Here is a 26047-nt window from a genome sequence, read left to right on the forward strand (position 1 = left end):
ACCAAATCAGTACTATTTTTGTCTGGCTAATTCATTCTAGCTAGCGACAGTGGTGAAACGTGATTCAAATTTAAACTGTTCAGTAATTGTTTTGTATACATTTCAGCAAATGGACAAGCTGAAAGCTTACGAGCAGTTGCATTTGAATACTAATCCTATTTGAAGTAATACATTTCCAGTGGTAGACATGTTAGATTGTCACACCTGGCTATGCATTGTTTTATTAATATTATATATTGTCTTGATAGCTTGAAGGGGATGATGCCGGTTTCATATCACTGGACTTATCCATGGCAGTAGAGTACATCCATGCACAGAGAATCATTCACCAGGATATAAAGCCAGCAAATGTCATGGTAAGCCATATTGTATTTTTCTTTTTCTCCACTTTGTTTTTGAAGATCAAAATAAAAATAGTATATTATTTATTTAACTTTATTCTCTTCAGTCTATTAAACACTACATTTGAACAATGAGAAACTTTTCTGGCATATTCATATAAAGGATTTTTTTTTTAAAGTAAGAAGCCTTACATTGTTTCTTTAATAGTCCAATTTTTCTTTAATATGTTGGTTCTTGCACACCTACAAAATTCCCAAACATGTTGTAAGTTTAGGCTTTACAAACTGAAAGTTTCTATTATTTTATTAGTCTGTACCACTTGCTTAAGTGGAATGGGGATTAAAAAATGCACAGGACTATAAAACCGGGTTGGATCATTAACCAATCTGTTAATTCTAATGTTGGGTATAATAAACAATCTCAGAATAAATCTGCAGTGATTGGGTGATCTGGGTGCTAAAAGCTTTGAGGGTTTTTTTTTTCCCCAATTATGAGCTGTGGTCTTTGGAATGACATTTTTGATAACATTTGTGAAATTTTAGACAACCTGGTAAGTTCTCATATGTATACCTTATAGGTTCACCACCCTTCTAAGAAGGCAGTCCTGACAGACTGGGGCATGGCAAACATAAGAGACACTGTGATGCTTCGTCAAGGGAGTAAGTTCACTGCCCAGGCTACTGGTCCAGCTGGTGGCACATATCTTTACATGGCCCCTGAATGCATACTGATGTTTGAAGAGGCCTCGTTCCAGACAGACATGTGGTCCCTCGGAGCCACATATCTGGAGATCCTGACGGGTTCCGCTCCGTGGATGGTTAAAAAACAAAGAGAACTGGCTGCACTAATGGCCACCAAAACCCCACCACATGCCCTATCACATCTCAGTGACAAAAACAGTTTTCTTGGTGGTTTGGTGAGCTATGACCCAGACTCAAGGCCTTCCGCATCTGATGTTGTTAAGTTTCTCAAGTCAGGCCTTGATCTTACGAGCCGATATGGCTACAAGTGGTAATGTTGCTACAGTCTGCAGTTCAAAAGTCTTTCAATGTGAATTATGTTCTACATTATTGTTAACAAAAGTTGTGGTAAATGAAACACTGAATCATTATGAAAGATGGCACCTTGTCAATTGTATTTCAACATTTTATTGTACATTTTGTTGGTCAGACAGTTTTCAAATTACCTGTTGATTTTAAACAAGGATAAATAAATGTTAACAAACACTGTTGTATGATTTTATTGGTCATTGGAAATGTTTACTGGTGCACCTTCCATCCTCTCTCTCTTCAGAAAGATGTATATGTCATTTGCCTCGGCAAACGTAGAAAGTGTAGGAACTGCATTTCTGTTCATGGCAGTTGTGAGCTCTTGGACTAGCATGAGGTATGCAGCAAGGCAACCATCAGGTGTGCAGGGAAACTGGCTGTTTTCTAAAATGTTCTGGCACATGTCTCTGAATTCCTGGTTTGCTACCAGTGAAGGCTCTTCCCTCTCACAGATTAATTGCTTGGCATAGTCTAAAAAGTCTGGGTCAACAATGTGCAGCACATTGCCATATCCTGCGAATGAAAGACAATATTGAAAAGATGTTCACTTTGAATGTTAAAAATAAATGAATAATGACAAAGCTGTTCTAGAACCTGTATAAGAAGCAGTCAGTGTTTACAGATGTTATTACAGAAACTTAAAGATGGAAATATCACTCAAACATTTAGATAAATTTTTAGTTAAAGGTGTCAATATGAAGCCATTTTAGTATTGACAGTAGAAATTCAGAAATCTCTTATTGTACTACAAGTAGGCTTCTTCGGAAGACACAAAAGAGAAAGCACATTATAACAGTTTTACGCTCATTACACTGGCTTCCAGTATATTTTAGAAAATTCATTTTAAAATTTTAGTAATGACTTTCAATGCTCCGAATCGTGAAGCTCCTGCCTTAATTTCTGATCTTATAGAACCCCACGCTCCCTCTCCCAGCCTGTGATCATCTAATCAATGGCTGTTAGTAGTCCCACCAGAAGACCAGAGGCAAGAGATCTTCCAAAGCGGTGGCTCCCAGGTCATGGAATGCTCTGCCTCCATCATTACGTTTCCTTGATTGCATTTATTCTGTATGTTCGATTGTGCTGTTTTATGTTTATCTGTTTTATATTATTGTGAAGCCACTTTGTGGTTTTTATCCTGTGAAGAGTGCTATATCAAAGTAAAAGTAAACTAATGAAAGTTAAAAAACAAACAAAAAAATAAAACCCCACAGGCTTTCAAATGACATACCAGGAGGTGGTGAGGTAAACAGAAGGTCGGGTTTCCCAAATGGACCAGGTGCATTGCGTTGCTTGCGGATGTCATGGGTGTTCCAAACTGTTTGCTCCGTTTTTAAGTCTCTTTGAAGCAGTGGCAAGTGTGAGTACTGCAAGCAGTTGCTATGAAAAAGGAGAATTAAAAAATTAATATGTTCATCTGCTTCTTTGAGGTAGAATAAGTAAAAGCTAAATTTTAATCAGTACTCAAAAAACAAAGGCATTCCTAGACCACATACTTTCATACTGCTGCTTGATTATTTTTCATGTCTAAAAATATTGACTTACATGTGCACAGGATTGTCCAGTTCAAGGATCCCAGACTCCATCATGGCCTACGCATGTTGTTTTGAAAAAGACATAAGTTGTGAAGGTGAGAATTTCATTAGTGAAAAGGTACAGATGTACATAAACACAGATTCTGGCCTTGTGTTTTCAGATAAACTAATCCATCGTATGTTTAACGAAATTTGGATGGCTACTCTTTGTTAATAGGTTTTACAGGTGAAAGATTTGCTTTACCTCAAATGTTGTCAGCCATTTCTTAATCCATGTCCGCTTTAAAATACTGTTGAAACATTCAGCTCTCTAAACAACAGAAACATGACATTATCAGTTTTGTTGTCAGGTTGTTACTTTAGAAATAGTCATTTACCAGCTTAAAGACATACCTGGTTGTGCACTGATGTCCCCATTCTGAAGCACCTCCATGCCTGATTCCCAAGATCTCGCATGTGAAATGCCATCTGCATTTGACCCACAACAAGGTTCTCCTTTCCTCTGTCCCCCCGAATCATTTGAGGACAGCCTAAAGACACAAACTGAAGATAATTAGTGAATGATGAAAAAATAAATTTATTAACAAAATGTAATCTTTTTTAACCCCCCATTTTTTAGTATATTGCATACCACCCTGTTCTTGAACAGCCTCAAAGAAGTATCTGGCCACAAAGTTTTGCTTGCGGTTGGATGTGCCCACCTTTAGCCATAGAACCTTCCTGGAAAATCTGAAAAGAAAGAAACAGAAAAGTGGCCACTTGTACATATGATTTAATCATGTTTTGGCACTATGTTTGGTTTTTGTTACATTCCCCAAGAGTATGCTGGTTTTCCATTGTATTATGTCTAGGCGTTGTTTCTGGTTCCTCCGACCATTTTGACTGCCATAGTTGTGTAGGCTTACATGCCTTTGGAATTGAATGTGACTCTTGACTGTGTTCAGACTGACGCGAGGGGAGAGCTGCCTTTTGTTTTGTAATCCCTTGTATTCTCCTGTTTATGTGTTGGTTAGGTAGGTTATCGTAAATTGTACATTTTATTTTCTTTGGAGTTAAATTCTGTTTACTTTATATCAGGGATGTTTTGTTTGTTGTGTTGGTCTTGGCCCTCCCTGAAATTAACTGCCAGTCTGAAATGGAACTTTAAGACTAGCAGGAAATAAGCCTTTTAAAAACCGCCATCTTGAATCCTCCTTCACTATTCATACTTTATCTTGGTCCCTTAGACCAGGCTTGGCCAAATCCAGACCTCGAGGGCCAGTGTCCTGCATGTTTTAGATATCACCCTGGGTAAACACACTTGAATAAAATGATTAGTTCATTACCAGGCCTCTGGAGAACTACAAAACATGTTGTGAGGGTAATTTAGCCATTTGAATCAGCTGTGGATCAAGGACACATCTAAAACCTGCAGGACACCGGCCCTCGAGGCCTGGACTTGCCCATCCCTGCCCTAGACTACTCAGGAGAGATAACACCTCAGTTTACCGCACATCCTTATCTTGAAGCAACTTTGTACTATCACTGAATATAATAAATTAAGTAGCGAATGCCATATTCAAACCTACCCATCAATCCCCAAATGTATCCACATTCCAAAGAACTTCAGTTTATCATTGCCTATATGAAACAACAAATAATAATTACAATTTGTTTCAACAGAAGTACCATCAAAACATGTTTGGAAGGTTAATTGAAAAGATAAAATAAATACCATCAATGTGCCGTGTGTCATTTGGACCACGGCTGATGTAATTCCGAGCTCAACAGTAAAACAAGAGAACACTTGATCATATACACACTATTTAACCAACCTGTAACAAGGCCGCACTCCTCTGACATCCCTTACCCGCTTTACCATTGCCCTGATTCCTTGTTCAGGAGACCACTGTTTCATCTCACTCTAAAAAACAAACAAACAGACAATTGAATGTTTGTTTTTTTTAAATCACTACAGAAAATAACATTTATTGTTTCTACAATAGCTCATGACACAGACTTCAGGAAAATATATATTTTTTGCACTGATGTTTTAACGCTTACCTCCACAGCTTTGTGGATTTCAGTAAAAGGTCGTTGGGGGCATCTTCGCTTCAACCCTAGAAGTTTTAAAACTCGTCTCAGATGCCTCTCACTGTTAAAAGACAACACAGACTTACATTATATTAAATGCAAACTGCATGTTTTGTCATTTTAGAGAGTTGTCACGGAAACTGTTGAAATGCAGACTTACCTTATTTTATGCCCATATGAATTCAGTGCACAGCTGATTTCCTTTTGTTTTAAGCCTTTGTTGAACAATGTTATTATCATCATATCTTGAAAGGTTAAGTGTAACAACAACAGTCTAATTGATCACCCACCTCTTACACTGAACATAAGTAATTAACCAGTAAAGTACTAAATCTTTTTATGTGGCAATTACACTAAAAGCATCGTCTATTCAGTGCCCACAAATAAAACATGTGTAGCAAAAAATACACTTCTTTGATATGAAAGAGGTGAACAGTAGTTAATAAATAAGTTGTACTTTAGTCATTTATTTTTAATGCTCTTTTTTTAATAAAAAAAAAAAAAAGTATTTTTGGTACAGTCATGGGAACCAGCCAGAGTCGGATACTCCTTTCATCATCGTCAGATGACATATTGCAGCAAAGTCTAAAAACAACAACAGAAAAAAACATATCGGGATCAAAAAATATCCCGACAGTAGCAATATAGAAAAGAGAAATAAAGAAAAAGAGCGACAGAAAGGATGCAGGCTGCTCGTGAGCTTTCAGCTTGTCCATTTGCTGAAATGTATACAAAACAATTACTGAACAGTTTAATTGGACTATTAAAGAAACAATGTAAGGCTTCTTACTTTAAAAAAAAAAATCCTTTATATGAATATGCCAGAAAAGTTTCTCATTGTTCAAATGTAGTGTTTAATAGACTGAAGAGAATAAAGTTAAATAAATAATATACTATTTTTATTTTGATCTTCAAAAACAAAGTGGAGAAAAAGAAAAATACAATATGGCTTACCATGACATTTGCTGGCTTTATATCCTGGTGAATGATTCTCTGTGCATGGATGTACTCTACTGCCATGGATAAGTCCAGTGATATGAAACCGGCATCATCCCCTTCAAGCTATCAAGACAATATATAATATTAATAAAACAATGCATAGCCAGGTGTGACAATCTAACATGTCTACCACTGGAAATGTATTACTTCAAATAGGATTAGTATTCAAATGCAACTGCTCGTAAGCTTTCAGCTTGTCCATTTGCTGAAATGTATACAAAACAATTACTGAACAGTTTAAATTTGAATCACGTTTCACCACTGTCGCTAGCTAGAATGAATTAGCCAGACAAAAATAGTACTGATTTGGTTTCGTACAAAACTGGCTTTCCGTCTCTGATATGTAACTTTCACAACATAACTGCAACTTAATATAACACAACTGTGGCAAAAATATGAACAAAAGGGAGAAAAAGTTAAACTTACCTTGTGTCGTTAGGAGCCTGAACCACGGTAAAACTCCAGTGAGGTCAATGACCTTACGCTCTCCCACGGTCACACGTTGATGACATATTTGGAAATCAATTCGGGTGGGACATGACAACAGCGCCACCTGCAGGAAGATTTTCTCTCTGGTACCTTGTGTTCTGATACCTGACAATTTTTTTTTTGACAACTGACACCTGACAATTTTTTTTCTGACACCTGACAACTTTTTTGTCTGACACCTGACAATTTTTTTCTGACACCTGACAACTTTTTTGTCTGACACCTGACAATTTTTTTTCTGATACCTGACATTTTTTTTTCTGACACCTGACAATTTTTTTTTTGACACCTGACAATTTTTTTTCTGATACCTGACTTTTTTTTTTTTGACAACTGACACCTGACAATTTTTTTTCTGACACCTGACAATTTTTTTTCTGATACCTGACATTTTTTTTCTGACACCTGACAATTTTTTTTCTGACACCTGACAATTTTTTTTCTGATACCTGACTTTTTTTTTTTTGACAACTGACACCTGACAATTTTTTTTCTGATACCTGACTTTTTTTTTTTTTGACAACTGACACCTGACAATTTTTTTTCTGACACCTGACAATTTTTTTTCTGATACCTGACAATTTTTTTTTGACAACTGACACCTGACAATTTTTTGTCTGATACCTGACAATTTTTTTTTTGACAACTGACACCTGACAATTTTTTGTCTGATACCTGACTTTTTTTTTTTTTTTGACAACTGACACCTGACAATTTTTTGTCTGATACCTGACGATGTCCTAAAATGTACACCGTACCCATGGGGCATCTTCTTGATGACTCTAATGCTCACTAATTCTCACCCTTCCTCTTTTTGTTGTTTGTAGAGTCACAGGGTCATGGATTTTGGGTGGAACCCTTTGTGCATTATAAGGACTTTTCTTGTCTTGACATCAGTAGCATTGATCCTCCTGTGACCACCTTACTCTTTTAATTGGGTATCTGAAAACTTGTGGATGTAAATGTTAATGTTAATGGCTCAGGTCTTACTCTTGCTGAGCTGGATCACAACTTGTGGTAGCCGGTTATGGCTAACCTCCTTCCCCGCTCAGCCTTGCACTCTGATGAGATACTGTATTGTATATTGTATATTGTATAGCTTTCTTGTTATATGTAAAATTGTATTATATTATTTAATTTTTTTTACTTTAAAATATTTTACTTGCATTTTTAATCACTCTTATATTTAAATGTTCATTTTCTATTTTATCTAGGGATTGAGAGTAACGAAGTTTCTATTCTCTGTATGTCCTGTACATGTGGCAGAATTGACAATAAAGTTGACTTTGACTTTGATACTGAGCAATAGTCTTACTCGTAAATCCACGTGGTGCTCTGGATTTCTCTCTTTTTAATAATTAATGGTTCCTGAGAGGTTGCTGTGGTCTACTGTTTTGCCACACCCACCATTTTTTCATGACTCTTTTCCTTATATGTCCCATTAATCAGTTTTTAGTTCTAGATGGTTCTAGCCTTCTGCTGTTTTTCCCCTTCCAACTGTGAGGATAGCTCCTGGAGACTAGTCTGTTTATTCTTCTAGCTTTAGTTTCTCTAGCAGCCAGAGCTATGAGCTTGGCAGTCTCTAGAGCCTCATATAAAGACATCTTATTATTATTGATCTAAGACCTGTCTTTCATGACTCGATTGTTTTCCAACCTTGTTCTCCAGGGGCTGACACTATACGATGCATTCTTGATCTTCATTTCCAGGATTAGTTACTGTAGCATATATGAGTTAATTGGTTTCTGTGGCAATGTCAGTAGGGAAAGTGTGTCAACATCTACAAATATTACTTCCAGTGAAACTTTGTTAGTTATCTGAAAGACTTGTGTCCAGACACTGAATTTTTTTAATCTTGCAACAATTTTCATTCTCATCTCAGTAGTTGTCACACTGCTTTCCTGTATAAGGGTCAGTGCAATATCTCAGTAGTGTTGTACTTTATTTGGAACCCCTTAATGTCCAGCTGTGATAGCAACTTCCTTCTATCAATGTAAGACCACTGAGCCACCAGCTGCTTCTTAGTCAGTGATGATGTCTTCTCTGCATCCACTGTCCACTGAGCACTGTCTTTTTTCTTGGTGTTCAGTATTCTCAGTTATTTCTTTTTGTCTTGTGTCTTTTTCCAGTGGAAAGGCGCTACACAAGAACCAGTCCATTTTCCATATCTTTTCATGAAGTCTTAATCTCCTTGTTCACAAACCCCAAGTCCAACTCTTTGTGAGAACCCCTCTCCCCACACCTTTACGACATCAGAATAAAACGATTTTTCAGAGGTTCTTCAGTAACACCCATTTTGTACAGTGAATGGAAAGTTGCACAGAGGTTAGAGAGTATATATCTGAACTTCTTTCTTTTTTAAAAATCTTTGTTTCTTATTGTAACATCATGGAAATGACATGTCTGTCTGTGTGATGGACAGACAGCAGTGAAGGAAACTTAGGCACAAGTTAAAGTCCAAAAAAAAAGATTTTTTATTTAACCCAAAAAACATATTTGGTTAACTCATGCAAAAAGAATCAAAATCTTGGGCCCATAAAAGAGGTCAAAATAACAAAACTCTACTCAAAGTTGACAACACAACTGATAACTCAAACAAACTGACCTAACTTAACGAGACAAAGGGGAAACTTAAATAGTGGCTGATCAGCCCACAAAAACAGGAGCAGGGGTAAAACACACAAAACCTAACTAAACCAAACATAATGAACTCCAATCCCCCCCCATGGTCCTGAGTTATGGCATGAACCAATTTGTAGTCTTCCTTTAAAGCTCGCTCCGCCCCTTTTCCACCTCTAAACTAAAATGTGCGCACTTATTTTAGAATGCAGTGTTATGTGGATATGTGAATTAACTCTAAACCAAAACCAGTTATTTATTGTCCTGTAAATAAATTCCTATATTTAAAGAAAGAAATGTGAATGCAATGTTACTTATAAGCCTCTACACTAACATGGTGGGTATTACCACTGTGTGGCTGTAAGTACAGCCATCACAGTCTGTGTTTAACAGACAGTCTTATTCACAAGCAAATACATTTGGAAAAAAGAAATGATCTCTATAGCCATCATATCTGAAAAAATTTGTGAACACATACCTTCTCACCGCCTCTGCTTCACACAGTTATTTCTTATGTGTACAGTGCGACACAATAGAGGCCTTCAAAAACTGCTGTAGGAAAGTGTGAACTTTTATTCATATTTGCATGATTATCGCATCTGGCCTCGCTTTCAAGTGAAGGCGTTCAGAATGGCTAACACTTTTCCTTTTAGCTATCATAAGACGACAGTATAATTTGTTCTCCCTATGTCTCCTACTGCAGATCATTCTTCTTTCACTGCCCTCCATCCACCCCTAACCTTCCTCCTGTGTGATTCACTTCCTCTCTTTTTCTGCCCTCTTTCTCTTTCTTCACCTAAATGACCACCTAGTGTCCCACTTTTAAACTGCTGGTTGCTTAAAGTCTAGTCCAATCTTACTTAACTTCCCTTATATATTTTTCTGTCCCTGCCTTTCCCTCCCCCTCTGCCTTTATTCCTTTCCCTTCAAAAGTCCCATGGATAAGATGATTCAGTCCATATTTTTGGCCAAAGATAGGGATTAGTGAAAAACTTAAAAGAGATGCTCTTACTGAAAGTGACTCACTTGTACTCAGAGGAACTGGCAAATGCAGACATATAAATTTACACTAAAAAGTTCAGTGCATACTGGGGAAAGTACTTATACACAAAGTCAATATGTGCATCTATGTCCTACACATGTTAATGTGTTTTAAACCTCTCTGGAGATTAGAGAGGTATGCAAGACACTGTAAACAAAAATCACCTAACAGTCAATTGCATATGGGCTATAATTTTAATCTTGGTCAGTGTAAAGCTCTGTGAAGTCAGCAACTTTAACACACACAGACACAGACTTACACGCATAGGCACACATGTACATGTTTGCATGTCTTTGTATATGGGCAGTGGTGAATGCATGAATGCATCAGAGAGCAACTTAGGGTTCAATATATTGCCCAAGAATACTTAGGTCTGCAGACTGGAGACTAGAGCAGCCTGGGATCGAACCAACTTTAACGCAATTGCAAGTCAATCTGAAGATGGAAATTCACAAAGCTTCAGATTAGATGTTGTTCTGAGACCTATGATGATGAAAAGTTTACAAAGGCAAGAGGATGATAGAAAGCAGAGGAAATTATTACAAAATGCCAGGGATTTTGTCAGATTCAGATTCACACATGGCTGGAGCATATGATCCTACCTAGCTACAAATATTATTTTTATAGTAGGTATCAGAATTGTTTGCTGTAAATACAGACACATATCCAGCGGGTAAATATGTACAAATGATAAATAAAGATTTGATTTACTTCTCTATTTACTCTCAGCAGACCTTTAGGAGAAAGAGAAAGAAGGCAGCAGATATAGAAGAGGCCAAAAAGAAAAAGGGTGGGGGGGGGGTGGCACTGTGTAAAGAAAAACTCATGGGTGAAAGTTTGGGTAGCAAAGACCATAACTGGACCTTCTCTCACTATGGAAACAGAGTTGGAGCTTGGTGAGTGCAGGGCATTGTTGGAAAAAAGTTAAGAAGAGGAACGGGAGAATGGAGAGACTTGTGTGTGAGAGCAGAGAGAGATGAGGGAGTAAAAGAAAGGAGGGGGGGAAAGAAGACAGGAGAAAGGGACAGCCAAAGTGGAAGGCTAAAGGGAGAGAGAGATAAAAAAGACACAACGTAAGGATTTTTGGAAAAGGGGAGGGTGAGAAAGTTTGAAAGAGGAGGAGAGAGCGAGAGGAGGAGAAAGGGTTGGAAAGTCATAGAGAAAAAGGGAGGTGGAGAGAGAATCAGGCCATTCATCCATGCCTCTGGAGACGGACGCAGTCTGAATTCAGGATAGCTCATTCAAAACGCCAACTCCACTTTGTCCCACAACACCTCTGTCAGTCTCTGCTACCTAGTTACCAAGTGGCTGGGACATATCCAGAATACCTTAACACCATGACTGACAGCAATTTTCAGTATGTGACAACTACACATCCCACACATAGACACACACACATGCACATGCACCCACAGACACGCGCACTACATAACACACTCTGCGGGGTCCCAAAGCAGTGTTGTTTTTGGTGCAATAATTACATTTTTGGGGCAATAAACATGATCACAGCGACACTCTGGAAAGCCATGTTCATTCCTAATGCGTAAGCTGAGGGGGTTCTGATTATAAATAATACACATGCAAGCATCATGTGCATGCATACACAGGACACACACACAAACACAATCACAATGCCCGAGGAGACATGCTAGAGTGTTGTCAGAAAAGCGCAATCTCCCTGCTCTGGCACAAGAGATTTTCCTTAACTTTGACAGATAATTGGTCTCCAGGGAAACAATGTTGCTTGAAGCTAAAAGTTAAACCTTAATAAGGCTGTAAATACACACACAAATGCAAAAAATAAATGCTACAGAAGTATGCTAGACCGAGCAATGCAAAACATAAGTACACATAGACTCAAACACTGATGTAAATCATTTAAGTCTGTGTTCTCAGAATAAATGAAAGGTGATCAGTGGCAGAGTAATAACAAAACAAGTCAGTCAGTTCAATTCTGCTGCCTATGCCGTTTAACCTATCAGCCAGCAAGCACAGTGCAAACAGAGGCACACTGTCTTGGTTATGCAGTAGGTTTTCATCCCGGCATGAATGTCTTATTCTTCTTTTCTTCAAATTCAGCTTTGCAGTTTTATGTTTTAGAAGCAGCAGCTCTTCCCAAAGGTGTTTTGACCAAGATCTGTGTGTGTTTGTGTCTGTGTGTATACCATCATGTGTGTGTGGGTGTTTCTGTGTGTCTATACGTGTAAGCCTGTTTGACCTTGTCAGGAATGTTCCTATTTAATCATCTCGGGGAAACCTCAAACTTGCCTTTAAAATTGAACATGAAAGGTAACCTTCTCTATTTTTGCTTGCTGTCTCGCTGCAGAGAACCGAGGAATTATCTTTTTCACTCTGTCTCGGATCCACCGAAGGCACATGAATAGGATGGAGAGAGATGGAGAACGAAGAGAAAATGACACACACACACACACACACACACACACACACACACACACACACACACAGAGGAAGATGGGGGCAGAGAGAAGTAAAAGTGAGTGGGTAGAAAGGGGGGGGGGGGGGGGGGGGGGAATTGACTGAAAGAGGAAGAGTGACAGCCAGGCAGGAAGTAAGCTAGAGTGAAAGTGAGGCACAGGAAAAGAAAAGAGGAAGAATGAGGTGCCAGAAAAGAGGAGATACTAGTGAGGTACTAAAGCAAGACAAATATTTGGTATAATGAAGTAAGCACCAGGCCAGAAGTGCGGAAAAAGATCTCTCTTTAACAAGGTGCAGACAGAAGATGCCATAATGAGGGAGTGGCCCATTTATCAAACAAGCAACTCCATCTGAAGCAAACTGGAGATGGAGTTTAGTTGCAGTAGCCAGTAGAGAGTGGTTTAACGAGAACTTGTCATTGTGTATGTTACCAACACTTTTACACTTGATGTGTGTGTGTGTGTGTGCGCTGCGCGCAAATATTAAGCCACCGTCATTGGGCATAGTCTTTATGTCTATCAGGCTCCTTTTCTTTTTCTTCCTCCCTGTGAGTGCAGGGCAGCTGGCTAAGTGGTAGAGTTGGCTGAGCCTGAGGCGAGAGCAGAGCAGCCTCATGTTTCGCTGGGTTGAAATATTTAAGGAAGCCATCTAAAGCCTGTTTCACTCAGTCAGTACCCAGTGGGTCAATCCCATCAGAGACCAATTACAAGTACTGCTGAGACATGGATAAAAGGCTAGATCAAAGGAAACAATGCACAAGGATATAGCGTGTTAGCATACAGCGATACATCAGTGTTTGCCCGAAAAATGATGTATGTGTATGAACATGCAGTGCTAGAACACACATACACCTTAAAAATAAATAAATAAATAAAGGTCATCTACACAGACTCACACACTTTTCCCTTTGTTTTCTTTTTTATTGTCATCTCTCTCACCAGTTCTCTGTTTCTTGATCCTTACTTCTGTTTCTTTACAAACATAATAATCTTTCTGTTTTTTACAGCACCACCAAATCCCAAAGGTTTCACAGTTACACTCACAGAAACCCACATACCAAATGTTCTGCTCCCAAAGAAAATTCAACAAAAAAAGTGTCTTCCACAAATGTGAAGTTAACCAAGGACAGTGAGAGGTGAGCAGGTGCACGGTCCAAAGTGTGCAGATACACAGTCTGTCCATTGATGACTCACTGTCTGCAGAAAACACTCAAATGCACCTCATCTTCTAATTGTGACATGCATACACAAACACATGTCAAGGGAGCATAAATCATTCATAATGATCGTTAAAAGGGGAAAGAGGGGGATACATAGGAGGAAGCAATGGGTTGAATAAATCGCTCCCTCTGAACCCCCCCCCCCCCCCCCCCAACGCTATCTTAGTCACAGCGATCCGAACTGACAGGGCACTAGATAAGCAGCAATTAGCCAGAGTCATCTGTGCAGGTAGCATAAGGGACGGACACACACTTCTGTGGATGCTCTTGCACACTTTCAGGTACACACAAATGCACGAATGCCTGCAGAGAGAAATGCCATGTTCTATTGCATATACTATTATATATTGTACATATATTTATTAGTTTCAGATGTAGCCATTCTTGTATTTTGCTTGTTTACATTATTGTATTTTGCACAACTCTGTTGCTTGTGAAGCTCGCACACAAGAATTTCACTCACATGTGCTGTACCAATGTACCTGCACATGTGATGTGACAATAAAAGTGATTTTATTTGATTTGATTTGAGAGAGATGACTTAAAACAGAGAGACACTGATAACTTGCAAAATACAAAGCTCACTAACAGGCATATGACTAAAACATATAAACATACACTGACCCAAATGATCTCTTTCAATCAAACATGAAGTGCACTTACCCTGATTTATTCCTCTTTTTCCTGCTTTGCTAAAGGGGAAAAATTCTGTATCTCTGTCTTCCCTTTTGTAAGCCCCAGGGAGAAAAGGCACTTAAGATAACATAGACATGACACATGTTGAATCAGGGTTGCTGCTGAGACATACGGAAACAGAGGTGCACGAAACAAGAGGGCTCCATTCAGTGAGAGATAAAACGCTCTTCAGGGCTGTCAAATAACAAACCTAATGGCCGTGGTTTCATTGGGACAGTTTAGTATTTGATGCATTTATACTGTACGCCTCCTAGTTTGGCAGTAATAGTTCTTTGTTGTGGGAAATCCTCCTTATAGTGTCTTAAAGTAATTGTAAATGTCTGTAACAAACCAAAACCAGAAAAGCTGAGGCAATAAGTAAATAGGAAATGAATTGATGTAATAAGATTTAGTATAGAATTGCATTTAATATTTAGCCCTGTTAAAATTAAATGTAAAAGCATAATTCATATCAAGTTTAATATCTTCAATGAGCCTGAAACATATGCAATATCTTAAATGCTTTCAATGCTATATATGCTGAAAAGCTAAGCTTCCCAGCTTTTACTCAATTAGAAGCCATGATTTTACAGACATTTAAAAGTAATTTTATCCAAAAATCAAACAAACAAACCAACAAGCCTATCTTTCTTTTATGTGAGGGAAGGTGATGTTGGTTGTGGAAACACAATGAATGTGATGAAACCACTTTCATCATTACAAAAGCGAACACTAGCATGAATGTTGTAGACCTTGTGCACAGTGGATGCCACAGTTGAGCTAACACAGTGTGATTAATTACAACTAAATTATTTTCTCAAATTCTGTTAAAGCTCATTAAACGCAACTTTGGATTCTTGGAACATCTGCAGCTGTTTCTAACAGAGAAACAATTCAGAAATAGGATGCCAGAATCCCTAAAGTGAGAATTATTCCCAAATTAAATTGGACACCATTTATCTGAAGTCCCGGGTGGGACCAAACCAAAAAATGTCTCGTTGCCTCACACACTTGCTTGTTCTCCCAAGTATACCAGTTTTACAGCAACTTTTCAAGAACTGCTTTCCAATTGGTGGGTAAGTGGGTCAGTCGGGGTCTTTCTTTGGGGGTGTGCCAATCCCATGAGCCACTGCAACCTCTGGCATGGCTCTTTGCTCCTTGTTTATCTGCCATCTTCGTTGCCAATAAACATTTTTTTAATCCCAATGGAAGTTTTGGTCCTTGCTAGTAAACTGAAGTATTGGAGCAGGATCACACCCCAAACACTATTCTTCCAATCCTACTTATATATATGCCTACTTGTCCCAAATAACCATTTGTTCTCATTTTCCAGCCTTAGCTTACTATTTCTCTGATTGTCATTCAGTATTGTTTTCTAGTACAAAAAAAACCAAACAAACAATGAAAAAAAAAAACCCAACATAGATTGATCCCCTTAGCAAGATAACATTGTTCTTCTTTCTTCAAAACACTATGTAAGTCATGGTACTGAACAAGTAAAAAAAAAAAAAAAGTTCCAAACAATGTGTCTGCCCACTGACACGATGCAGTGCTGCCACTGAAGCAATGCTGAGGAGATGATGTAGCCCCTGGGCCACACACACACGTCGGGCTGGAGTTGAGAACGGTAAACAGCGACGCTATTATTTAACAGACTGCAGAGTCAAACGCTGTTACAGTGTGTGACCTTTACATTGCTTGAGGGCTAATACAGAAATGAAAAGCGAGATGAACACACACACACACACATACACACACACACATACATGCAGATTTATAGTTGTGCATAGGTTCACATTAATCATTCATGTATGAGCATCTAATGTTGCTACTAGTGATGCAGAAGATACACACAGCCACTCACGCTTTCTAACTCTTCTGGTAACACTGTGCTAGCACCATACAGGGTGTGTGTGTGAGTGCATGTATATGTGCGTGAGGTAAATCAGCCAATTCTGCAGTGAAAGTGACTGTCGGCATGACTATTGCAGGGATGTGCTGATAGAGAGGTTTTAGAGCAGCAGACTGCCTAAGGCCTGGAAGAACTTGGGAAACTGAGGTGGAGTGAGGGGGGCAAACAGTGGAAAGGAGGAGAAGCAAGAGAGATAAAGAAAACAGGAATGCGGCAGAAAATAAACAAGGTTACAGAAATGGGGAGGGAGGCAACGAGCAACGGGTTTAAGTGAGGTGGGAACCAAGGTCAAGCCACTGAAGCAGAGCGAGAAAGGTGAGAAAAAAAAAAAAAGGTGGGACGTAAAGAATGAGCGACAATGAAAGACGGAGAGGAAGGAGGGGAGTGAGGGCTTATGGGAGGAAGCGGAGAGAGAGAGAGACCTTTGCATGATAATTCGTTCATTAGGAAAGACCTTGACCAAGAATTCTCTCCCTACATCCTGATCTCCTGACTCCACTCCCTCTTGTCTCTTCTTTTCCAGCCCCTCCACCCATCCTTCCGCCTGTAGCCCCCACAATTCACTTTGCTTAGTTTTCTCTTTTTCTCTCTGTCAACATCACCATTGTCTCATTACAGAATCCCTACTCAGCAGTTCTAAGATGGAGGCTAGGTGAGAGAGAACGATATACAGAGAGTGAAACAGAGAGAGAAAACGCAGGAGAGAGATTATGACAGGCTACCATCATGTGACGCCTCTGTTGTGTCTTTCACCTTCTACTACAGGTCTACTGTGTATGCACATCGAATACCTCAGTCTCAGCTGGAGCTTTTAAGTGCCCTGTGTTTAAATGAGATAAATAAATCAAAGAAAACGAGAGGAGGGAAAAAGGCATGCATCTTGCAAACCAATGTGAAATCAATAATGCCTTAGACATGTAAAATGTGCTCAATCAGCTGCAACGCTACAAGAAATACTCTGAATTAAATATTTAATTAAAATAACTATTAAGAAGAGGCAACACAACAATTAAGTCAAAAAGGGGAGGTCATTTTCTTTAAAATGGTGTTTCAAATCAGCCTTTGCTGATGTTAATACAAAGCTCAGTCTGATGTTAAAAAAAACAAGTCATTTGTAAGAATACAATATTATATTCATTTGTGAAGCAGCATCTTATTGTTAGTGGCAGTTATACACAATACAGACATATATCAAAAGCTGTCTTTAACATCACTAAGTGTTTGATCCTTAAAACGTCATGAACAAACCACATATTTGGCAGATCAGTGGATTTAATTATTCAACCTCATCAGATAAGCCGTCAGTGCTGTACCTGTAACAGTCATTGTGTGTTCAGTGCACAAGACAGCTATCCCTGAAAGTTATAGAAAGTTTAAAAACTCTCTGCTCTTTGTAGGAAATTGGAATGTTACTGAATGTTTCACTGCTGATGGTCTATTTGCAGAGATGCACCAGCTGGCAGTAGAAGCGGAGGCAGAATATTATCCATTGTTCAGTATGGAATTGTTTGGATGGTATCGTTCTGCACCAAGGGCAGCAGAGTGGGGCAAAGACACAGTGGAAAAATTGTATGGCAAAAACAAAAAGACAAGCCCCAGACGATGGTGTTTATGCAGCACTACAGCTGTCACCATCAACCTCTGCAGATGGCTCTTCATACCAGCCACAAAAGCTAAAGGCCTGCTTGCCTTCAGGGAAAGCAGGCAGTCAAAATTATTGGTCATTAAGGACTGAATTTGAGCCTGGGGAGTTATCCACTTTGAAATCTTTGGCCATAAACATAAACTAACCTAGCCGTAAAAACAACTACATACTTCTGTTTTTTGGGGGTCTGGAAGTAAACAAGAACAAATTCTGCAACTAAAAGCACCTCATGACTCCGAGAGAAGTTAGAATTAATTTAGAAAACTGGTAACTCACCTGTTAAAACAAATATTTAGGAAAGTAATCTGTCTACAGAAATATTGATGATCGCAACTGATTACAAAAAAAGCATAATTTAAAAATAGATTAAAACATTAGAAACAACATAAATGGCAAAACTATTATACAATATGTAAGGTGGATATACAAGAAATATTTAGTTTCTCTTAGATAGTGCAAAACAAAAAAGACAAAAAAAGAATAACACCAAAAAACATTTTTAGGTTGTCTGAGGTAGTGCTGTGCTTTTGGTGACTTGACTGCACATTTTCATTGCTGATCAAACAAAGTTTACAATGTTTCTGCCTAGTTGCTTGTAGACTTTTCCCTTAGTTTTAATATCACGGTTTAGGAGAAATATTTGAAATATCTGAAACTTTTAATAGTGCTGCAGACCGGCAGGACTGATAACGTTAGCTGTCTAGCTCCACATTCACATTATCATTTTATTATTAGCCATGGCTGCTAGCTGTTACTTTAATGATAACTTAACAGACAGATAATAGTAATAGTAGCTAATCGATTAAGGTACTTGTGGCTGCTCCCGTATTCCCTCAGGGACTGCTGCAGTAGATGCGTCTGCATGTTCGATTTGGCAAAGATTTTATGCCAGATGCACTTACGGCTGTGTGTCTGCCTGTAGCTGAAGTTTAGCCTTAACTAGAGGAGGCAAAGATGACACTGTTGGTATCGGTACTGTTGAAATCAGTATCTTATCTTATAATAATTTTTTTTTAGTATGGATTAATATTATGAGTTATTTCTGACAAACATATAATATACTGTATATCCTTGGTTGTACTTAATGTAATGTGGATCTGTTTCATGTCCTATCATGAAAAAAAACTGACAGAGTTGATATTCAAAGAATGTGTTAGATGAGGTTCATTCCTGAAAAAATAGGCCATCCAAAGAATAAATGTCAGCTCTGGTTTGTTCCTTGGCTTAGAAGTTTGACGCTTCTCTAAAGCTTTGTTTGAAGCTCTTATGAGAAATTTCATTATACTCAAGACAAGGCCTTGTTTTTGAGTCTTTGAGTCATCTTATTATAGTTAATATCTTTGAGTTTTGGTTCATAGTGGTTCTAATATTTGAACATTAGATTTTTGTGTTTGAATATTAGATTCCTGTTTTGATTTCTTTGGTTGTCTCACTTAGGATACTGCTGAGTCTTTGGTTTCTGTGTTTGTTTTATTTATTCTAGTCATGAGTTTTAGGTTGGTGTTACCATGTGTTTGGGGAATACAGCAGTTGAAGTAATCTCCCCATTGTTTCTGTTCGTGCCTTCCTTTGCCTTTGTCTTAGTATTTATCATAGGCGAGTTTGGACCCACTAGGAGACCTTGGCTCACCCTACCTCACCCAAAACCTTTGTTAATAATGACTCACACCCCTTTTCACACCTTGACTCATGTGATGAGGCACATGATCAATAGTGGGTCAAACGACCCTCTTAAGGGACAACTCCCACTAGGGCTTAAATACCTGGGACTTAGAACTACAGATAAGAGGTGAAAAGTCTTCAGGAAACTTAAAGAAGTCCAGCTGCTTTTCTTTAGATAACCTCTCCTTAGATAACCATCACCTGGATGACTGAGAACCCACGCAGACATAACTAAGCAGTGTGCTGTCCTGTTTTCGAATGCGGATCCCTTATTTGCTCTCATAATAATTATTATAAGATTATATTTTTTATTATTTTCTAGTTGAGTGAGGAGGATGGAGAGAGAGAGGACAAAGAGATTGTACAAGAACAGGAAGAATAAGGGAGCAGAAAGTGAAGTTAACTGGAAAAACAAAAGTCATTTTTCACAAAGTAGTTTTCATGTATTTCATGGAAGCCTTACCTACTTTCCAGTAGCACACTTAAAAAAATACCAGCGGACATTCTAAACAGAGCATATTGATATGAATGGTAACATTTTCCAGGATTCATACAACTCTAAACATGGCTCAAGAGGATGGCTGCCACTACATTGATGTGACGCTCTATACTCCACTTGTAAATCGGGGTAAATGCTGTTCTGTGCTGAGTTTGCATAATGAAAGGAGGGTGTCACGGTCCCCATGCCTCACCGGCTGATTTCGGGTTAGGCAACATGTGTTTGTTTTTGTTCTCTCTCTCTCCCTCTTTCCCTGGCCACAGCGGTGCTCACTGTGGGATCCGCCCCTGGCCCACGCACCTGTGCTCATCATCACACCTGGCGCTGGTTACTACAATCAGAAGGGCTTTTTAAGATGGCAGACCTACACTACTCGTTGCTGGAACGTTGAGTCACCCGCGTTAGTGCTTCAGCAATCTGCCTAAGTCTGTGAGTTTCCTTGTGATCTAGTGCTAATTGGATTTTCTGTGTGTGTGCGTAGATTCCCCCCGGACCCGTCCCTGTACCCCCGAGTGAGCGAGAGGAGCGACTGGAGGAAAGGAGTGGGATTGTTGGCTGAAAGAGCAGAGTGTGGTTTTGGACCCTTCCCCTTCCCCCCTGGAGCCCCGGACCCCTTCCCCGAGAACCTTGTATATATATTCACCCGGTGACACCACTGTAAATAAACGCACTATCAGTTTCTGCAAAGGTCTCCTGGTCTGCGCCTGAGTCCGTTTACAAAACTGTGTCAGAGGGTTTGTATAAATTTAAAAACTTTAATATAAAACAACTCTATTACCAGTTTGCTTGTGTACAGGTCTATGGAGTGGCAGGGTGATTTTGCAGTGTCTGATGATTTGGTGGACTGCCTCTAAGTGATTATCAGACTGAAATAATGTGCATGTGTCTCATCTCATCTGCTTTGCTACAAATAGTTCTTTAACTTCTTAAATGACTGAACCTTTGACTCAGGTTTGATAACTAAAGGCTCCACCCTAAAACCAGTGTATAATATTGAAATCTCAGATTATTCACTCTGAATTGTTCTTAGACACTGCAATAGACTATCCACTAACTCAGGTTTGCAAATGTCAAAAGGGTAAAGTCATGCATCCAATGCTTTGTAGTTAATATTAATGGAACAATATTAATTACAAGGCACTGCATGCATGGCATTATGGTTGGGAGCTAAGCCCCCCTTAAAGTTTGAACCTAGAATCATCTCTGGTATTTATGTATGTGTCTTTATTTTCATTTTTTTATTTTATTTAAAAGTTTAGTTTTCCTTTGTATCCTGTGCCTTTGTGTGTTTTCCAGTGAATGTTTTCCTTGCTCATACTTATTTCTCGAATTGATCTTTACATTGGACCACTGGACTGTTTACAATGGGCCTACAGATTCTGAATTCTGCTTTTGGGTCCTCCAACCTAGTTCACACCCTGGCACAGCTGTTATTTGAAAAACTAGGCAGATCACATAAAAACAGTATTGACAGATAAAAACAACATTAAATTTGAAAATTTAAGAATAGTTAACTCTTTGCCAGAATGTTGGTTTAGATTTCCAAATGGACTAAAACGGTCATGCAAATGATTAAAGACTAGATAAGAAAAGAGAGAAACAAACAAATGAACAACAAAAACGGTACCAATGCTATTGACTGGTTTTAGAAATAAAGCCAGGTCATGTATGGATATGCTCAGTCCAGAGGGGTACAGTATAAAGTGAGTTCAGCAAAGTCAGGAATACTCAGGATGTATGTCATTTGACAATTCTTGTGAACAGAATCAATCTGAGCTCTGTCTTTATAAGTCAGAAACTAAAAATAAAATTATAAAAATATGACAGGAAAATGAAACGCTGGCATTGAGAAGTAGATGATGTGTTTAGTGCTGTAGAAAAATGTTTATCTTGTGAATTCATGATCATTGCTCGTAGAGCAGAAAAAAAATGATCTCAACTTAATTATGTCTATTTTAGTGTTCATGCGATCTCTGTACTGCTGTTTATTCTTAATGTGACAGCTGCACCTTTGAGCTCTGAAACTTCAACTTAATACATTTAAACACTACAAGATATTTGATGCATTCTGTTCCGACACCCTCCCATCTAATAAATTAAACTTGGAAATAACTTTAGGTTGTGTCTACATCCAGATTTTATTGATTGATATCAATACTCTCAGTAATAAACAGTGTACAGTTGTAAAGGATCAATTTGCCAGTCTATTGTCTAGTAGCTTTAGTTCCAATTGTGTTTAAAAAAACATTAACGGAAACTTTACAACACAGCTTCATTGAATGGTAAGCAGGATGGATGTATAAAACATACATCTTCACCAGAGAATCAATATAGTGCTTAAAGCACACTGTAAGTAAAAGAATCAATGAAAATCAGTATAAATGTGGTACAAAATTTTAAATCAAAACTCTCAATATAAGATACTGCTGACCAGATGCCTGTCCTCATCCAGGATTTGGGCTTATCTATATAACTTCATAGTTAACCCTTGGTTTTCAATACGAAGGATTCCGATCATTTCTTACTTTGCTAACTTGCCATAGTACCTTATGCTCTACACCTAATAATCATGTTTTACCTCAGAAACAGCGCTAGAAGCTCCTCCAGGTCAACTGACTCGCTGAAATTTCTCTACCACGACCAGGACCAGGATCTTCCCCAGTCCCCCAAACCCCTGACAGGCCATCACCCCCATCACCCTCCTCTCCCTCCCTTTCTCCCTCCTCCCCACACCTGAAATTCACTGAAGAGATGATGGAGCGGGTCAATGCTGGGCTCAGATCTACCCCCCGGCCCAATCCCTCTTTGTCCCCCATAAACCCCCCACCAAAGCAGCCAAAGGTTCGCCACCGAGCCCCACCCTCAACAGAGCAATCGAAGTCACATTGCCCAGCCTCGCCCCCCTTAGTTCCTCCTTACCACCTTCATGCTTTGTCTCCGCAGTCTGATGTGTGATGTGTGGAGGGTCCGGGCTGCGAGGATTATGGCAGTGGTGACTTTTCCCAGGAGAAGCTGGGACCCTGTTTACTAGAAGGTTTTAAAATTTCTGTACTTTTAGGTGACAGAAGGAGACATGTGGCCTGGTCAAAACACAGAGAGCTGCACTCTAAAAGATCTTTAAATATAGTAAACATACCTTGTGTGCCACAGACTGCTCCCAAACACGAGGGGACAAGTAATGCCTCTAAAACACTTAAGTTGGCTTTATTAAACGTTAGATCTTTAGCTGGGAAAACATTTTTAATTAATGATTTAATCACTGAGCACAGCCTTGATTTTATGTTTTTAACTGAAACTTGGTTGGACCAAAGTAACAGTGGAGCTGTTCTCATCGAGACGACCCCTCCTAACTACAGTTTTATCAGTGAGGCCAGGGTGAGCTGGAGAGGAGGAGGGGTTGCTGTCTTATTTAATGAATCATTTCAATGTAAGCAGCTATCTCCTGGAAGTTTTCAGTCTTTTGAATATGTGGCTTTACAGCTGAAGGCCCCATCCAAAGTTGTGTTTCTTAATGTTTACAGGCCTCCCAAATACTGCACAGACTTTTTTAATGACCTCAGTGAACTGCTGTCTGTGATCTGTGTTGATTTCGACTGTGTAATTATTGTTGGGGATTTTAACATCCATGTGGACAACCCTCAGGACAAAGGGACTAAAGACCTGAGTAACACTCTGGGCAACTTTGGGCTGACTCAGCATGTAACAGAGGCCACACATAATAGAGGACACACTCTCGACCTACTGATCTCCAAGAGCCTGAGCATTTCAAACATTACTGTGTCTGATGTGGGCTTATCTGATCATTACTGTGTTTTCTTTGAAAGTAAAATCTCAGCCCACACAAATATATCAACAGCAGTGATCACAAAACGGTGTATAACTGAAAACAGTAGTGAGATCTTTAACCAGGTCTTCCCATTAATACCTGACCTGTCCAAAGGTTCAGTCAATGAGCTCGTCAATAGCTTTAATGCAAAAATGTTAAATGTAATGGATACTATTGCCCCCATTAAGGTGAAGGTTATCTCTGGAAGGAAAAAGTCTCCATGGAGAAACTCCACACTAGTAAAAAATGAAAAAAAGAGAGTGTAGGAAAGCTGAGCGCAAATGGAGAAAAACAAACCTCCAGGTTCATTATGACATCTATAAAGAGAAACTTCACAATTATAATTTACAACTGAGGAGTGCAAGAAGGTCCTACTTCTCTGACATCATCACTAAAAACAGCCATAATGCTCGGGTCTTATTTTCTACAGTTGACAGGCTAACAAACCCTCCTGTGCCAGTGGCAGCTGAACTTCATTCAACCATGGCCTGCAATGACTTTGCCAAATTCTTCACAGACAAAATCCAAAAGATTAGACAAGCAGTTAGTACATCAACAGCAGATCCAGGATATGTACCGTGTCCACCAAAAAACTGTTTAAACACCATCAAACAGTTTCACCCGATTAACAGCAAAGACCTGGAGGACATCTTAGGTCAACTGAACTCCTCCTCTTGCTGTTTAGATGTCCTGCCAACAAGTTTTTTCAAAAAGGTCTCAAAGACTTTAGAGTCAGACCTGTTACAGATCGTCAACTTTTCCTTAATGTCAGGTGTGTTTCCAGAACCACTAAAAACTGCTGTAATCAAACCTATACTGAAAAAGGACAATCTTGACAAGACACAAATGAAAAACTACAGGCCGATCTCAAATCTCCCATTTTTAAGTAAGGTCATTGAAAAAGCAGTTTCTCAACAGCTCAATTACTTCTTAAAACAGAATAACTGCTACGATGCCTTCCAGTCAGGTTTTAGACAGAACCACAGCACTGAAACCGCTCTGACAAAAGTGTTTAATGACATATGTCTGAACACAGACAGTGGAAAAATGTCAGTCTTAGTTTTACTGGATCTCAGTGCAGCATTTGATACAGTTGACCACAACATATTACTCAAACGACTGGAGAACTGGGCAGGTCTTTCAGGAACTGTACTAAACTGGTTCAAAACATACTTAGAAAACAGGAAATACTTTGTATCAATAGGTAACTTCACATCTGAGCAGACAAGTATCACATGTGGAGTTCCCCAAGGTTCCATCTTGGGACCCCCTCTGTTTAACATTTACATGCTCCCACTGGCACAGATTATAAAGAACAACAAAATAAACTACCACAGCTATGCAGATGACACACAAATATATATCACAATGTCACCAGGAGACCGAGGCCCTGTACAGGCTCTTGGTAAATGCATTGAGGAAATTAATGACTGGTTGTGCCACAATTTTCTCCAGCTAAACAAAAACAAAACTGAAGTAATAGTCTTTGGCGCCAAAGAAAAACGATTACAGGTCACCAGAGAACTTCAATCTATACATCTAAAAACCACAAACCAGGCGAGAAATTTGGGTGTAGTGATGGATGCAGACCTAAACTTAGAAAAACACATTAAGACAATAACAAAATCAGCTTACTATCACCTCAAGAATATTTCAAGGATAAAAGATCTGATGTCTCAACAGGACCTGGAAAAACTAGTCCATGCATTCATTTTTAGTAGGCTTGATTACTGTAACAGCATCTTTACAGGTCTACCTAAAAAATCAGTCAGACAACTACAGCTCATTCAGAACTCTGCTGCTCGAGTCCTCACTAAGACCAAATAAGTGGACCACATCAGTCCAGCTCTGAGGTCTTTACACTGGCTGCCTGTCCGTCAGAGGATAGACTTTAAAGTTCTGATGCTGGTCTATAAAGCTCTGAATGGTTTAGGACCAACATACATCAGTGACCTCCTGACCCAGTATGAACCTTCCAGATCCCTCAGGTCATCTGGATCCGGTCTTTTATCAGTTCCCAGAGTC

At 39.0% G+C, this 26047-nt stretch overlaps 1 protein-coding gene across 4 annotated transcripts; it reads right to left on the reverse strand.

Annotated features, from left to right (window-relative positions):
- Window positions 1–648: 648 nt before the first annotated feature.
- LOC147327908 (uncharacterized) lies at window positions 649–6583 on the reverse strand. Of its 4 annotated transcripts, XM_086295900.1 has the most exons (12): window positions 6425–6583; window positions 5954–6061; window positions 5547–5584; window positions 5160–5244; window positions 4970–5060; window positions 4495–4829; window positions 3558–3655; window positions 3320–3456; window positions 3171–3236; window positions 2937–2983; window positions 2623–2771; window positions 649–1904 (listed from the first exon to the last, which is right to left on the reverse strand). In XM_086295900.1, the coding sequence occupies exons 6-12, from the start codon at window positions 4659–4661 to the stop codon at window positions 1582–1584; spliced, it is 987 nt and encodes a 328-aa protein (XP_086152026.1). In that variant the 5' UTR covers window positions 4662–4829; window positions 4970–5060; window positions 5160–5244; window positions 5547–5584; window positions 5954–6061; window positions 6425–6583; the 3' UTR covers window positions 649–1581. The 4 variants fall into 4 exon arrangements, with proteins under 4 accessions (XP_086152026.1, XP_086152028.1, XP_086152027.1 ...); XM_086295902.1 differs by having other exon boundaries at window positions 4495–4546; window positions 4641–4829; window positions 5160–6061; XM_086295901.1 differs by lacking the exon at window positions 5954–6061 and having other exon boundaries at window positions 5160–5584.
- Window positions 6584–26047: the final 19464 nt, after the last annotated feature.

Source organism: Aulonocara sp. 'chitande type north' Nkhata Bay, linkage group LG6 (genome assembly GCF_057382095.1).
Source record: "Aulonocara sp. 'chitande type north' Nkhata Bay isolate Kocher_YH1m ecotype deep benthic linkage group LG6, A_spYH_male_GT1.1, whole genome shotgun sequence".
Lineage (NCBI taxonomy): Eukaryota > Metazoa > Chordata > Actinopteri > Cichliformes > Cichlidae > Aulonocara > Aulonocara sp. 'chitande type north' Nkhata Bay.